Genomic DNA, 15,214 nt, shown 5'->3' on the forward strand with positions numbered 1-15,214 from the left:
TGCAGGAAAACACATAAACAGCCCCAAACTTTTAAAAGAGTTCTAATGACTTGTGTGGAAAAAGGTAATGTATCTATTTATGTGTGTGGGCAGACATTCATTCTAAGGTAAAAACTGACTTCTCAGAGTGCAGATTTTATCTCTCTGTGGAGGGAGATGCTCCCAGATTTCACAAAGTTATTTTTAGAAATACTGCTTTAAAATCTGGCCGTCCTTAGAGCCAGTGTCAGAAGAATACATCTACTTTCTACCTGCCTAGTAGTAGGAAATGGGCTGAACAATTTTCTCTGTCTTGTTTAACATCATCACCTTCCTTTATCTCCAGTAAAAATGTAGAGGAAGAAGGAGTTCCCCTCAACCGCCATTCCTTTTTTTAACTGCATTACTGAAGTAAAATTATAGGTTTCAGGAATGAATTGATTTACTGAATAAAAATAAGAATTAGGAACATTTTGAAAAGGATGTTTCATGAAGACTTGACTGCTGTGGCTATAAACTCAATTGGTGCCAAAAATAATTTCATATTTTCAATAAAATTACTACTTATTATTTCATGTAAATATTTGGTGCCTCAGCAATATCTGCTGAAGCTAAAAAGTACACCTGAATAATAAGCAAGCCACTGTTCTTCTACTGTCCTTTTCCAAAGTATATAAACTACATCTGTGGCTGAGCAACTAAAATGACTTTGATGCAAGGGTATATTGGTGCTCCTAGAAGCTGTAACCATGCTTTACTTTACACAAATGTTTTGAAAATTAGATTTTCATGGGTCCTATTTCAAATCCCCAGGAGTTTACTGTTAGCCAAAAACCAATATAGTAAGCAGACAATACAGTTTATTGTGTGGAAGAAAAACAGAACCCCACAACAGACTTCCTGCTTTTGTAATCAAGTAGAGAAAAAAATTCCAGATTTAGGGAAATTATTAGTGCATGGTTATTAGAAGCACTGCACTTCAGTGTCAGCTACTAGGTGTTCTGAGAGAAAACCAAATTCCAACAGTTTGAAAAACGAAGTGGTGAAACAACCAGAAGAGTGACCAAGTAAACAAGAGAGACATACAGGATGAATACAGAAGCTTTGTTTGACCCAGAAAGCAACTTTTCACATGCATTGTCCATTTCATGTGAAATTCCTGTACTTTTCTTGCTACTTTCATAACCTATTGCTTGACAGTAGTTTTGCAAAAAAAAAAAAAAAAAAAAAAATCTAAATTTTTGGTTACACACACACACATTAGAAAGATTTCCTACTTCTACAAACTGAAACTTAAAAAAGGAATGAAGGAATGTTCTCCTTAGCTTAAAAAAAGATGTTATTCTTAGTTTCCTAGCATAAGAAAAATCACATTTTGGTCCTCCTGTTCTTTCCCTCACCTCCACACTTCATTTTGAATGAGTTTAATTAATTACTAGGAATTAAAAACACCCAACAAGTCTAAACATGGAAGAGTCTCATCTATAACATACTAATAACAGAGGAGAACATTTGTGGGTCTTTAGCTCAGCCAAAGAAATTCTGTGTAGCCACAATACAGTTTCTCTGATGTTGCAAGAGACTCAGCTACCTGATCTAGGTATGATCTTTCATGCTCCTTGGATTTCATCAAATCAACTAAACAAGCGGAATCTTACACTAAGCTGGAACAAAGCAAAACCCATTAAAAAGTACAACAAATAACAGAAGAATACAACACTTGAAAACAGGACTCTGACATGCTAACAGCTAAGGACATTATTACAACGCAAGTGACTTAGGCTGTTGTTTTTCTTCAACATTTAAAATTGCAAAATGCTGCTTTAGTGTGACTTTTGAAAAAAACACCCAGATTCCCTGTGTCTTACAGACACATACCAATACTTGAACAAAGTCCAAGCAAGTTTACTCCGCCTAGCCCAATGCAGGCACCTGCGCAGTCACAGCAAAGCTACCCCTACAGTTGCTATGTAAGACCTTGTTTGCTCACCAGTAAGGCATGACTAGTACAGCCTCCAATACACTCTCTTCTTCTGCCTCTTGGTGCCTCCAGCCTGCGCCAACCTAACGACTGTTTCGTACAAAGAACAGAGTATTTACAGCTTGCCTGCCTGTCCTGCAGACCTGTGCCACTTCTGAGGGTTTTCAGACTTCCAGCCGCACTAGGGAGAGGGCAGCACTCCTCCTTCAGCATTCGCTTACACTGCTACTGAAATCCCTATTGTTAACAAAACACGGAACAGAAAGTCTACCCTACATGATGCTCCCTACAGCTACTACTAGCAAGCTTGTTTGGGTTTTAAATAAATAGATTACTCTACCTTGGATTTCCTTGCCCCTTTCTTGCCGCCTGTTTTCTTTGATACAGTTTTTTTCTGTGATGGAGACTTTGCCTTCTTTGCTGGAGGTGGAGTGATGATGGCTTCCAGTTTTCCTTTTGATCCCCTCTTCTTTGCCAACAGCTCTGGGTGAATATTGGGTAACACTCCGCCACTGGCTATGGTGACCCCTTTCAATAGCTAACAACAACAACAAAAAGTTGTAGATGACGAATTCCAGCATTTAATCACCAATAAATACAAACTGGCATTTACAATAAACTTTGTACATTGCCTTGAGTTCTAACCGGTTCTTGTACGTTTCTCAACACATTATCCTTGAAGAAGAGAAACATGAAATGTATGAAATGAAGCTGATCGTGTACTAGATTTTAACTATAAAGGGAATATGTATTCTTCTTGCACATACGCTTGTTACTGTCAGTATCTGTTGGGCTCACACAAGATCTTTTTCTGTGAAGCCACGCAATGAGGACTGTTACCCAGCTACTAGAAAACAGGACAGCCCTAGCCACAGACATGAGGGCTTTGCAGGGCAGCTTGTGTGAGAGAGATGGGACCCCAAAGTCCATGGTATGGGACTGCAATGGGTACCACGCTGTGGAGAACCCAATATATGTCCCAGTTGCTGAATTTTCTTGAAAGTGCATTTTTAAACCAGAATTTTTTTCTTAGAAAAACAAACTTCAAATGGAGGGTAACGTTTATACAAATCTCTATACCTGCAAGTCTTTCTTCAAAAAAATCTTTATGTAGTTGAAGAAAAGCAGATCAATATTCAAAACTGTGCAGTTTATTCAAGCCTTTAAAAGCAGAGGTGAAATATATCATGTTATGTATTTAAAACCACTTTAACCCATTTTTTTATACATCTAGCTGGGACTAACTCACTGTTCGGGAGGATACAAAGAGTAACATCAAAGTCCCTCAGGTACTCCCACCTTCTGATTGGTGTTTACTGCTCCCCAACCACAACTCAGTGAGGCTCCAAGCTTACAAAGGGATGATGAATGGAAAGTATTACCAAATTTCAGACAAAGCCAGAAGGAGGTTGGTTTGGGGATATTATTTTTTTTTCCTGCCCCATCATGATACATAGGTTTGGAAAAAGTACCTTTTCAGATGTGTTTTTACAGCGCCTCACACAAAGGTACATTAATCCTAGCCTGTGTCTCTGGCTGACACCACAACACTGTAATAATAATGCCCAAATTTTTTTTGGCTTAGTTAAAGGCATCTTGAAATCTGCAAAAGACACAGACTTGCAAGAGTTCCAAAGCTCTTAATTCTGTGGTCACAATGACAGACTTCAATGGGAACAGAATAGGTCCCACCGAGTCCTAAGCTGCGTAAGGGGGGAAACAAAAACAAACAAAAACATCTACAAGATTTTCTCCATGTCTTTGTAGAGTTTATGACAATGTCCCACTCTAACGGAAGTGGTTGTGATAGTCCCAGCAAATGTCATATTACATCTCCATTGCATTTTTACACATTTTAAGAGTTCTGAAATACATAATTAAGCTGAATGCTGTAGTTAGTTACACAGGCAGTGTGCTAGTGAGTGAATGAGCTGTTTCCTGGTAGGCTACTCAATAAGCAGAGGTCTTGAGTTACAATTCAGCTATATGGAAAGACAATTTAAAAAGCTCTAAAGGAAATCCTGACCCTCACACGGTGGCGTTTTTTCTTACCTGATTTAATTCTTCATCATTTGCTACAGCCAACAGGATGTGTCTAGGAGTGACTCGACCCTTCTTGTTGTCCCTTGCTGCATTTCCAGCCAATTCAAGAATTTCCGCTGGGGAAAAAGTAAGCCCCTCTTAATTACATTGTGATCATTAAGAAAAATCAATGTGTTAGTTAGCATCCATGCAAAAAGATATCTGATTATATCATGTTATTCCTAACTGCTGTAGAATACCCTTAATAGATATCTAACTCTAAAATGATAATTTTCTTTTTATATGTCTAATCACTGAAGGGTGAATGCACACTTGAAGTCCTGTGGTCTAAACTATATTTATTTTTTCGTCCTTTTAAAGCAGTTCCCCTAGATTCCCGATTTCTTCAGCATTTTTCTCAAGGCTACTGTGTGTTCATCTCCTAGGATCCCTCTCCTATCAGGTGACGGAGTACTAGATGTACAAATGCTATAGTTTTTTTTCTCAAAGCTGTCATAAATGTGAGTTCTGGCTTGCATTGCTGCTTCTTTTTTATTACAGGAAAAGATGCTATTCTCAGTTTCTCATTTTTAACATTATGGAAGCATGTAAGCACACATTCAAGTTAGGACACTAAAAATACAAACTCTGCTGCTATGCTGACTTAATGATTTTTTTTCTCTGTCCAAGACGAGGTTTCTGTCCAGAAAAAGTAATTGATGAATCATGTTTATTTGCTTCTAGTAAATTATCTCCTTAGATGAAATTTCCAGTCCTGACAAAATACGTTTAACAGCTGTGCATATAATGGCTTTTATTGGAATTAGGGAAGATTAACTTGCTCCCCTGCAAGGATCTATGAAGCGAAAGGCTAGAGCGTTACCTGCTAACTTATCTGACTTCAACTCAACAAGCCCTAGGCAAAGAATGCAATTAATTACAAGAACAATTAAAAAAATGACATAACGTGTTTATCTGACTTTGCAGTTACGTGCTACTGCTGTCTCCATTATACATAACCTTTCATCTCCCTCTGTAGAGACTGTGTTTCACTATTGCTTTTGGTATATTTTCTTTTGCAAACCTGGTAACGTTTGGAGAAAAAGAGAAAAAAGAAAATGAAAATGACTTTTTTACACCTATTATACACTAATATAATAAAATTTAACATTAGTATAGGGTATGAAATTGATTTCACATTTAACAACTGACTGTACCATGAAAGCTCTCCCATAAGCTTGCTTCAGAGGCAAATAGAACTGAATTAAGACATTAATCTGAAATGAAAAAGACTAAAATCAAAGCCCACACAACCACATGCCTTTACTATAAGACACAGTACATCTTAAGTAATACTATATAGCACAGACTATGGCTTTTCATTAGACTGAATTCAACATGATTCTCCAATTATTTTTCATCCTAAGTCCTGTAATAAGCTAGTTATGACACCTACTGGAAAACTTACAGCTGCTTCTGGATGTTCTACAGTTAAACTTCATTGAGAATTTTGGTAGGCTTTCACTACTTTTGTGTTCTTCAAAGTGCACAATTAACTTTATTATAGGGGGAGATGGAATATTAAGTCTAAGCCCCCAAAACTAACAACATTTCATGCTGACAGCAATCACTTTAATTTATTTTTAAAGAAGGATTAGCAAGGTAAGGTCAACCTGACTATGCTTTCCACACCTCCAAAGAACTCAATTAAGCTGGCATAATCCTTTTCACATACTTCTCAAAAGCCACAGCTCAGACATGTGAGGTTTAGCTTGCATTCAGCACTGCATACAGCCGCCTGTTGTGACAGAAGACCTACATCACCTTCCACTGGACAAGCTGCGCTCTCGGTTACACCCCGTGCATCCCCACTGACCTCAGTAAGATTCTGTGTCACTGTAATAAGGCCAGCATCTCCACCTCTCTAGATCAGGAATTGTTTTGTTTGTATCGCAGACTTTATCACCGGCTGAAAAGCATGGGAAGGATTTGCTGCAAACAGCAGACTACTTTTCAGTTTGCCTCTGCTTCCCCCACCTCCGCTTCTTTACTGCATCAGGCACTGCTAAACAGTTGGGCCGTGTTATTCTCTGCAACTGATCAGCATAACTATGCAGACAGGTCATTTTGTAACTAAAGAGTCTAAGAAAGTGTTATGCCTGTAAAGCACAGAGGAATGTTTTATTTGTTCCTCATAAAACTAAAATGTCTGCCTTGTACAGTGGAGAACTGTTCTTGTAAGTGCTAAGCCCTCTTCCTTGGACAGGAAACTCATTTTGAAATTACAGTTTTCTAATGGTCCTTTAGGGAAGTTGAGGTACCCCACTTCCTTTTCAGGAACAGAACGCTTTGCACTGGCGTTGAGGACCACAAAAGAGGAGCTTAGGGAGAGGGAGAGAGGAGGAGGAGGGCATGGAGGGTGGAATTTTTCTTCTGGCCTTCTCCTCAGCTCTCCAGTAATAATCAAGCATTGCTCGTGCATGCAGAGAGACCCACAGCACAGAGAACAGCAAAACACAGCTATGCGCACAAGTCTGGTTAAAGGGGGAGGGACACTCCCCTATTTAAAAACAGGAGATTAGGAGGTACTCCAGCTGAAGCCAATATAGGCAACAATTTTTTGATTTAGTACTGACAGAGACAAACCTAATCCAAACCCAACAGATCAGAGCACTTAGAAATGCTAGAAATGAAGACTTTCTGGATCCGGATGGGATCTGGACGGGATCCTGACTACTTGCCTGGATTTCACTTGCAGACAGCTTTACTTTCACATCTGTTTTATGCTGCTTTAATTCTGAAGATTTAAATGGCATTTCATCCATGTTTTAAATAAGATGAAAATCTAGCGTTCTCTGTAAGGGAGCTAACTCAAATTTCCAGAATAATCACTCTGGATTTAGGTGTGGAGCTGGAAAGAGTAGTAGGTGGGAAAAGGTATTTAAAATGGAGATTGGATTTGAATTCTTAGGTCAGACCCATCTTTAGAAGTGCCAATCTATCAGGTTCAAAGGTTGGAGTCATTGAAGAGCTCCGTTTCATTAAAGTTAATCTTCCAAAAGTGGGGAAAAAAATAGACATTCAAAAATCGACTCCTGCAACTGAACAAGGTCAAGAGAGAAAGCTTTGCTTCTAAGTGTTGAGGGAAAAGAAAGTGCTAAGAGCTTCCATGACATCAGGATTCACTCAGCTTGTATTTATCCAGCCAGAAGACCAAAACAAGAACATTTTACAAAAATGAGGCCTTACAAAAAGGATGTAAGTTGCATAATGTCTATTCCATTCCTTTCATGTATTTACTCAGGGCATTTCCTCCCTAGAGAATAATTACACCACCACCACCACTCAGGCAAAAGACACACTTTACAAAAGTAATGAACAACAAAATCCCTCTTTTTTTTTTTTTTTAAACAAGGAAAATATACAAGTTATTCAGTATTATCAGCTTTTGAAGGTATAATTCTTCAATTACCACATATTGAAATCTTAGGGTAATATGAAGAGACACCCTTTATATTTGCACAAGTGGCTTTTTCTTGTGCTTTTGAATAATTACAAACAAAAAAGCAAACTAACATATATTGCTTTAACTGCAGATATAAAACAATCCAGCAAAAATGCTGTGAGAAGTATATAATTAGGAAAGAAAAAAATTAAGTAGGAATGCCATGTCAGCATGTGATATATTCATGTATGGACAGCTGTTATGTAGAAAGAAAAGGGATGGATGCCTTAGAAATCTATGACATGAACACATCGATTTGATTTAAAAGACAGTTATGATTAATATTTTTGTTCTTTTCAGTCATCATTAAAGTAGAAGGTTAAAGTGGGAAGAGAAAGTCCTAAAAGTGAAGAAATTTTCTCTTAAAATTTAACTTAAAGGTAGTTCTTATTTATATCAATTGAAAAAATCCTTTGCAATATTTAGAACCAGGCAAATGGATATGGGTAGTGAAAACTGGTATAAGCCTGTTCTCAGCACTTGAACCAAAACTGCTTTTCTTCTGCTGAGGTTTTTTAAAGTTCAGTTAAATATTTTTAAAGGAGAAAAGAAAACAGGTTGTATATCTTTGTACTTAAGCCTGAGATAAGACCACAGGAAAAGCTGTTCTCAAGGCATTTCCTATTCAAACACAACCAAAAAGTGTTAGAAGTCTCAACAGAAACCTCATCCTGAAGCGAGTTCCTCATCCTTTACTTGCAGAGACTCCGATCATCTACTGGACACCCTACTAAGTTCTCAGTTTCATTATTTGCATTTCCCCGTTTCATAGTGGTACTGCTCTGCCTTGAATACTGTTGCTTTGGTAGTTCACAACACTTGCAAATATTGGAACAAGAACTTAACACAAGGTTAAAATGAAACAAATTACTATTAGACCTAAACAAAGCAGGCCCAGTAGCAGCTGCAGACTGGATGGAAACAAAAGCAAATGCATTCTTCTCCCACTCCTGGAGAATGCTCTTGTTCACTTACCCTAATTTTCAAACAAAATATTACTGGTCATTACTAAATAAAACTCCTTTAAAGCCTAAATGACAAGGCCTTTAGCTTATCATGCATTCCAGGCCATAATACTTTCTAAATGTAAATACTCAACTCAATCTGGTCTGAGTTCATCCCCAAAATGTTTTTTGGTTTACATCTCAAGCTAAAACACTGCTGTTGCATTGAATCCCTTTGTCCACCTTCTCTTCTGGGAGATGAAATCATAGCTTTGAAAATTAAACTCTTAACAACTAACAGGTGATGTGTTGACACAAGGCCAATTTCTGAACACGCAAGTTCCAACAGGAACAAGTCAGGGGTTTCTAAAAAATTTTGAAGCCTCTCCTCAAAAGAAAATTGAAACCAATATCCAGAATCAAAGAAAAATGAATGTTGATACAATTCCACTGAGAAAATATGTATTTGCTACAAAGCCAACTACATGACAAGGAGTCTGTTTATTGTATTTTAAATTAATCATCCTTCCATCAGCATTTTATTGACTTCAGAATCATTTTACATGATTCCGGAAGGTTTTAACCCAATCAACCCCAATCAACCAAGACTGTTAAGAGTTTCCTGCATTCTTCTCTCTGTGTATTCCACCCAATCCCCCTGGAATCTGCAGTTGCAAGAGCGAAGGCAGAATCATTTAACACTTTCCCTCTCATGCATTCCAATAAAACAGTTCTTAGCCCTGGTTCAAAGTCATGGAAATTTGATGCAGTGAAAATCAATTCAAGAAATTTTACTGCTTTGAACAAGCCTTGATGAAACCTCAACTCTCAACAGGGCAATCATTCTCTTAGGATGCGATAAAAACCCCCAAACTCTTCAGTCTTCAGTGTCTGAGCTGTATCAAAACTAGGCCCCTTAAAGGAGAAACTGTTAACTTTGCCAAGTTATTGTAAGTTTTGCATTTCTGTGGGGCAGATGACAGACCGCTGTTTACATAAAACTCAAGTTCAGGCCACAAAAGCCACTTCCACTTAGAGCCTTCTGATCTGACTCACACCTCTTTTCAGCTCTTTTCTACACTTTAATACCATCCTTTTTTTTTTTTTTTTTTTTTTGTTAAAACTTTTATTTTTTTTTAACTTCCTAATTTTTAAAGTTTTTTGTTTTTCTGTTGATCTGTAAAAGGTATGAGAGTTCACTTTTCAGGGAAACCAGAAAGTAAATTTCATCTCAAGTGTTGGGGTTTGACTGTTGTAAAGAACAAGTACTAATATAAAAAGACATAGCCTATTTCTTCTCCACTGACTTCAAGAATCCTGATCTAACTCAAATTAACCTTTTTTCTTTTTGAATGGAGCTTCCTCTACCTAGCAGTTTACACTTTGCTGTTACTCCTAACAGTTTACGTATGTTTTAGAAATGCACTCAAACATGATTAATATAACTGCTGCCAGACGTTACTTGATCAAGTGCAGCATGTATGCTTTGGTCTGGCTGTTAGAGAGTACAGGAGACTACTCAGGTCTTAAGACTTGGTCCTAGCTTAGTCTTTCACCTTTGCAGGCACGTGTTAGGAACTTGCATTTCCAAACATTAAAGAAGTCAAGTGGCAGATGCCAATGAACATAAATAACATTATTAACAAAAGAAAAAGAGGAGAGGACTTCATATTGTAATTTGGGATTTTACAGAAGTAACGCCAAACCCCAGCCTTGAAAGAGGAAATGGATATGTGTATCAAGGGTGTGCATACCCATGCCCCTACAAAGAGGAACAAGATATACAAGTCAGTGTCAAAGGCTTTACTGAACAATGACCAAAGCTGATGTAATCCATATATGCTGTGCTCTCATTTTTATAGTGTACTCATTTCAACGTGATCTGGCAGATGGTGATAATGGTTTTGTTAGATACTGCCTCTGACAGTGAAGTGGGATTCGGTGTTTATTACTGAAAATATTATGACTCATTAAATTGCTGTTGTCTCAAAGTCCTTCCGCCACATCAAGTCTTTTTGTACCAAGATAGCAATGGAAGCCATAATCAATACAAGTACCTGTAGACAAATACAACTGTTATTATTTAGAAGAAAAATATTTACAAATCTTTTTCCCCATTACTTTACAGAAGCTGTATAGGAGTGACTATATAGCATGTTCAACACCTTTTTCTGGAAAAATCTATGTCTTGAGAACAAAGCATGTAAAAAAAAAAATCTATTACTTTGGGTGTTCTGTGGTAGGAGAATGTATGGACTAGCTATAACTTCACTGGAGCAAAAAGTACATCTAGCCTGACATCCTGTCCCTAGCTAGTGCCCAAGAGCAGATGCTCAAGAGCTTTAAAGGAACAGGCAAACTTAAAATGCTATTTTTCCAGAACATTCCTTCTGATTTCAGCCATGTGCAGCTGAGTGGTTTCCCAACTTAGAAATGTCATCTTTGTGTTTAGTCCCTCAATGGATTTTGTTTCTATGGATGTGTCTAACTGTTTTCTGAAACCATTCAGAATGGTTTGGTATCCATTTTTGGTATCCATAACATCTTATGGTAACAAGGCTCACTACACCACAGACATTTTTGCAGTTTGGAGGAAAAGTACCTCCTGTTTGTTTTAAAAATACTGTATTTCACTGTATACCCCCTAAATTTCTTTTTCCCCAATGGAGTTGATATTGGGGATGGAGAATCTCATCTGACTGCACCTAAGAATCCACATAGAATTTCATCCCTAAAAGAAATTCAGGGATAAATGTACTGTGGAAAAAGACTGAAGACCAAACACATAGCACGATCTGAACTCAGGCATTCTTAACTAATCCTTAAGGAAAAAAGGGGAAAAAAGTAATGCTTACAATACTTGATGTAAGAACTTCTGAAGTTTGAGAAAATCCAAGGAAAGAAACTGCTTGCTAAATACTGCATGCTACTCTAGAAAGGTAGGATGTCTTCCTGCTTTCTAGCTATTTGTGCTACAACTGTCAGTCACAGCAATAAAGGGCCAAAGAAGAAAAGACTTAAGCTTTATAGATTCTTTTGTTCTTCTCAACAAGAGATACAAGACAAAGGGTAGGAAAAAAATGTGTAGCAAAATCAGCCACTTTTTTTTTTTACTCTTTACTTAAACTCCATTCTTCAAAACAAAGGGCGATACCAATTATTAAATTGAACAGCAATTTATAGTAGTAGTCATTACTTTGTTGCAACTTGGCCAAATAAATAGATGTAATTACTGTTACTAGAATGAAAAGTATTTAATTCTAGTTCTAAGGATATTAAAATATAACTAAAATTTAACATTTTAAAGGGAGAAAATAATTCAGTGACCATGATGTAAAAACCAAACCAACCCAGCCCAGCATTTTGTACATTATCGCAATATGACACATGTCACAATGCAAATTCTGATGCATATTTACCCCTCTGAGATAAATGTCTATATTTACATATCAGTATGCACTGTTAGGGCTTTTATTATGAGAAAATGCTTTGGCTTTTATTGTTTTTCATCAAACCTGATCTGTGTAGCTTGGAGAATACCTTAGGACCCTAATCAGTTAAGTAATTTTGTATCGACTTAGCTTTTGTGACTCCCCACTGAAGTTTACGGGACTACAAGATAAGATAGGCACATACGTTAAGTGTTTACAGGGTTGGAGCCAAGGAAGGGCTTATCAGTGAAAAGAAAACTCTTCATTTTTGTACATTTCAAGCAGACTGATTCATACATTTGTAAGTTCAGAAAGTTGGTCATTCAACTGGCAACAATGCAAAGTTTTATATCTAAAGTACAAGTACAGCAACTTTGAATTATGACAATCTCACTTCTCTTAAGAGCATGACACAAGTCTTATGTAAAAGAGGCATGTTACAAAGGAGCTTTGCTATGCTGATATTTTTGAAAGGTCTCTGCTTGTGAGGCTATTGCCATAAACAACCCTGCTGTATTTTAGGTCCAGTATTAATCCATATTAAAAACACACTGGATCTGAAGAGGTAGTTTCATGCTTGCTCAAGTTAAGGCACAAACCCCTAATTTATTTTAAACCTCTTTTGGGACATAGTTTGTGGCACAACAGCATAATAGGGATTAGTGTTTCTAAAGCTGCCTGTTTAAATAGAAGAAATGTATCTTGGTAGTGAATGCACGTTTCAACAGTATCAAAAAGATACTGTCAATTAATTCTCTTCTTAAATTTCATTACTCCCTAAGGACCATTATTTATGGTAGTCTCAGAATGCCTGGAACTTGAATCTGCTTTTAACCTAATGCTTTTTTACTGTGGACCTCTGAGCTCCCCTCTGCTTCCAAGCAGAAGTTCAGTAGTACATCTGCTTTGACAAACAGGGCAAATCATTGTTTTCCTCTGTGACCCTGTAAAAATTTTCAGCAGCAAGCAGAACACAAGAGGTGAACAGCAGTTCAAGTTGATCAGCTTGCACATCGGAAAGTGAGCATCTGAAGTGAGCAGTTAAACTTACTGCATTCAGGAAGGACTTTCATTTTGCAGCCAATCAGCAGCTGGCTTAAGAAAGTTTTCCACATCGAAAATTAATCAAGATGAATATGCAACGAACTGAGCTCCAGCACATGAACCTCCATTAAGGGGTGACATCAGAAAGCCTGAAAACAAAAACTCAGGTAAGCACCAGAATGCCTCAGATGCAATTCTAACCATGGGATTCGAAAGGTGCTTATTTTACATTTTAACAAAATACACAATCAACAGTACACAATGGGCAATAAAAATCCAGTTGTGAAAAAATTCTAATGGAGAAAACAGACATTTAACATTTTCTCCTACCTTACTTCAGTATGTACAGAACAAATATAAATCAAAGTTTCATTTCTTCTGTATTCCTGTTCTCCTGCTGTTTTATAAACTACTTCTCCTCATTTGCTATGACATTTTGGCAATTGAAAATTATTTACAGTGTAGAGAAGACGATGGGGGGCAGGGGGAGCAGAAATCACTTGCAGGCCTGGTTCTTGCTGCTTTTAAATATGCTCAAGAGATTTCTATTTTTTAAGGGCAAAGGAGTATCTTTTTCAGTCAATAAGAAAGTTTGGACTATATTGTAACTTGTGCAAGCTATAGATCTGAAGGGAACATACCTGATTACCTGTACGGCTGGACCAGTTCTGACAAATACAAACCATACAACTTCACCTGAGTGGCTGTAATGCCCCAAATGAAGTCTGTGGACACCCTCTTGACTGACCTAGGGGTTTTTTTTGTTGTTGGGTTGTTTGGGGTTTTTTTTTGACATAAACTGATACTGATGCTCTACTTTGCAGAGAAAATAAGGAGTGGATTGCAGTTTTCCAAAGTACACGTTAGAGAAAGTAAATAGGCAATGAATCATTGTAGAACAAGTGCCACAATAAGTAAAGAAGACAAAAGGAACTGCTAATGCTGAACTCGCCAGCTTAAAGCAGTTGATAATGCTTAGAATTAGTTCTGCAGCACAAACAGAAATCAATCAAATATTCTGACTACTCCCAGCAAGATAGACAGTGCTGCATGAACTGCTACTGCAAAGAAAAAGAAATAAGGACCATGCATTATAGTTCTTCAGCATGCATGCTATTCCTTCAGAGTAAAGAAAGGAAGTATATACACTTGCTTCAATATCAGTAAAATTCAAAGGTACTTTCAGCACGTTCACCCACAAACACATACTTGCATCCTATTTAGAGTGAAAAATCACACATTATTTCCTTAGATGAAAAGCAGGAAAGAATAAGCAGGTGGTATGCTTAAGAAACCAAACTGCATACACTGGGTGTGCTGATGAGAGGATTATTTTGTAGTATTACTTGTAGGTAACAAGAACCTTTAGGGGATAAGTAAGGGAAGGAGAATACTCACTGTGCAACCTGCTTATATGTCAAGTATGTGAGATAAGGAAAAACACTTTTTTAGCTGAAGACCAGAAGTCAAATTGTACATCTAATATTATAGTAGTTTTATTATTATTATTTTTAAAGTTACTATAACAGACAACACAGGGAAGATGTACTCCAGTCAGCCCCTGTAGAAGCTGTCAGAAGCCAAGAGACTGAAAAGCAGCACAGCAAAGACACACAGTTTTTAGTTCACAGCAACTGAAGCAGCCAGACTAATTCCTGTGTGCTAAAACAGTGCATGTTCCTGCTAGCAGAGCTGTACTGTGTATAAACATGCTAATACAAAAGTACAAGAACAAGATAAACGTAGTTTTAAAAGCACTTTGTTGGGCACAGACTAAAGAAGGGCTTAAATTACAAATGGGCCCATACACTACAAGAAATTATAGATGCGTATTTTTACTTTCTGAGGAGTAGCCGTACATACACGGTAACAGTAAGTTACCTTCAAAATACAAAGCAGAGAAAGTCATAACTACAGATGGATCCAGAACAGAACTCCAAGTCTGAACAGCTGGAAGCATTATGGAAGTTCAAATCTCAAATTGAACCAACCCAAAATCCAGATCTGAGCACATTATGGGCTAATTTCACGTTTACATCAGAGTTAAACTTTAGCAAAGGCCAGCAAAATTTAGCACCTCATCTTCTAAAGGATTAAAGTCAGTGCCATATTCTGCACACACATGAACTAGTTTTCAAACCTTAGTAGGTTCCTTTCTATTAGGTCACGTCTCTGTCATTTCCCCTCCTAGTCTTTTCTGAAGTTCTTCTTTCCTACAACTGCTTTTGATATTTTACGTTCTTCCTCTCCTTCCTGGATGCACAGGATTGCTTTTTTGATTTAGCCAATTTATTAGCATGCCATTTCA

At 37.4% G+C, this 15,214-nt stretch overlaps 1 protein-coding gene across 5 annotated transcripts in view; it reads right to left on the reverse strand.

The window, feature by feature from the left end:
- LOC104838862 (core histone macro-H2A.1) overlaps nucleotides 1–15,214 on the reverse strand; it is a 47,604-nt gene that overhangs the window by 21,169 nt on the left and 11,221 nt on the right. For all 5 annotated transcript variants that reach the window (XM_010578870.1, XM_010578868.1, XM_010578871.1 and 2 more), the window contains 2 exons: nucleotides 4,013–4,119; nucleotides 2,301–2,498 (listed from right to left, as the gene is read on the reverse strand). In XM_010578870.1, coding sequence (XP_010577172.1) covers nucleotides 2,301–2,498; nucleotides 4,013–4,119 — 305 coding nt within the window. The remainder of the gene's footprint in view (nucleotides 1–2,300; nucleotides 2,499–4,012; nucleotides 4,120–15,214) is intronic.

The sequence above is a fragment of the Haliaeetus leucocephalus genome, unplaced genomic scaffold (genome assembly GCF_000737465.1).
Source record: "Haliaeetus leucocephalus isolate CR32 unplaced genomic scaffold, Haliaeetus_leucocephalus-4.0 Scaffold656, whole genome shotgun sequence".
Classification (NCBI taxonomy): Eukaryota; Metazoa; Chordata; class Aves; order Accipitriformes; family Accipitridae; genus Haliaeetus; species Haliaeetus leucocephalus.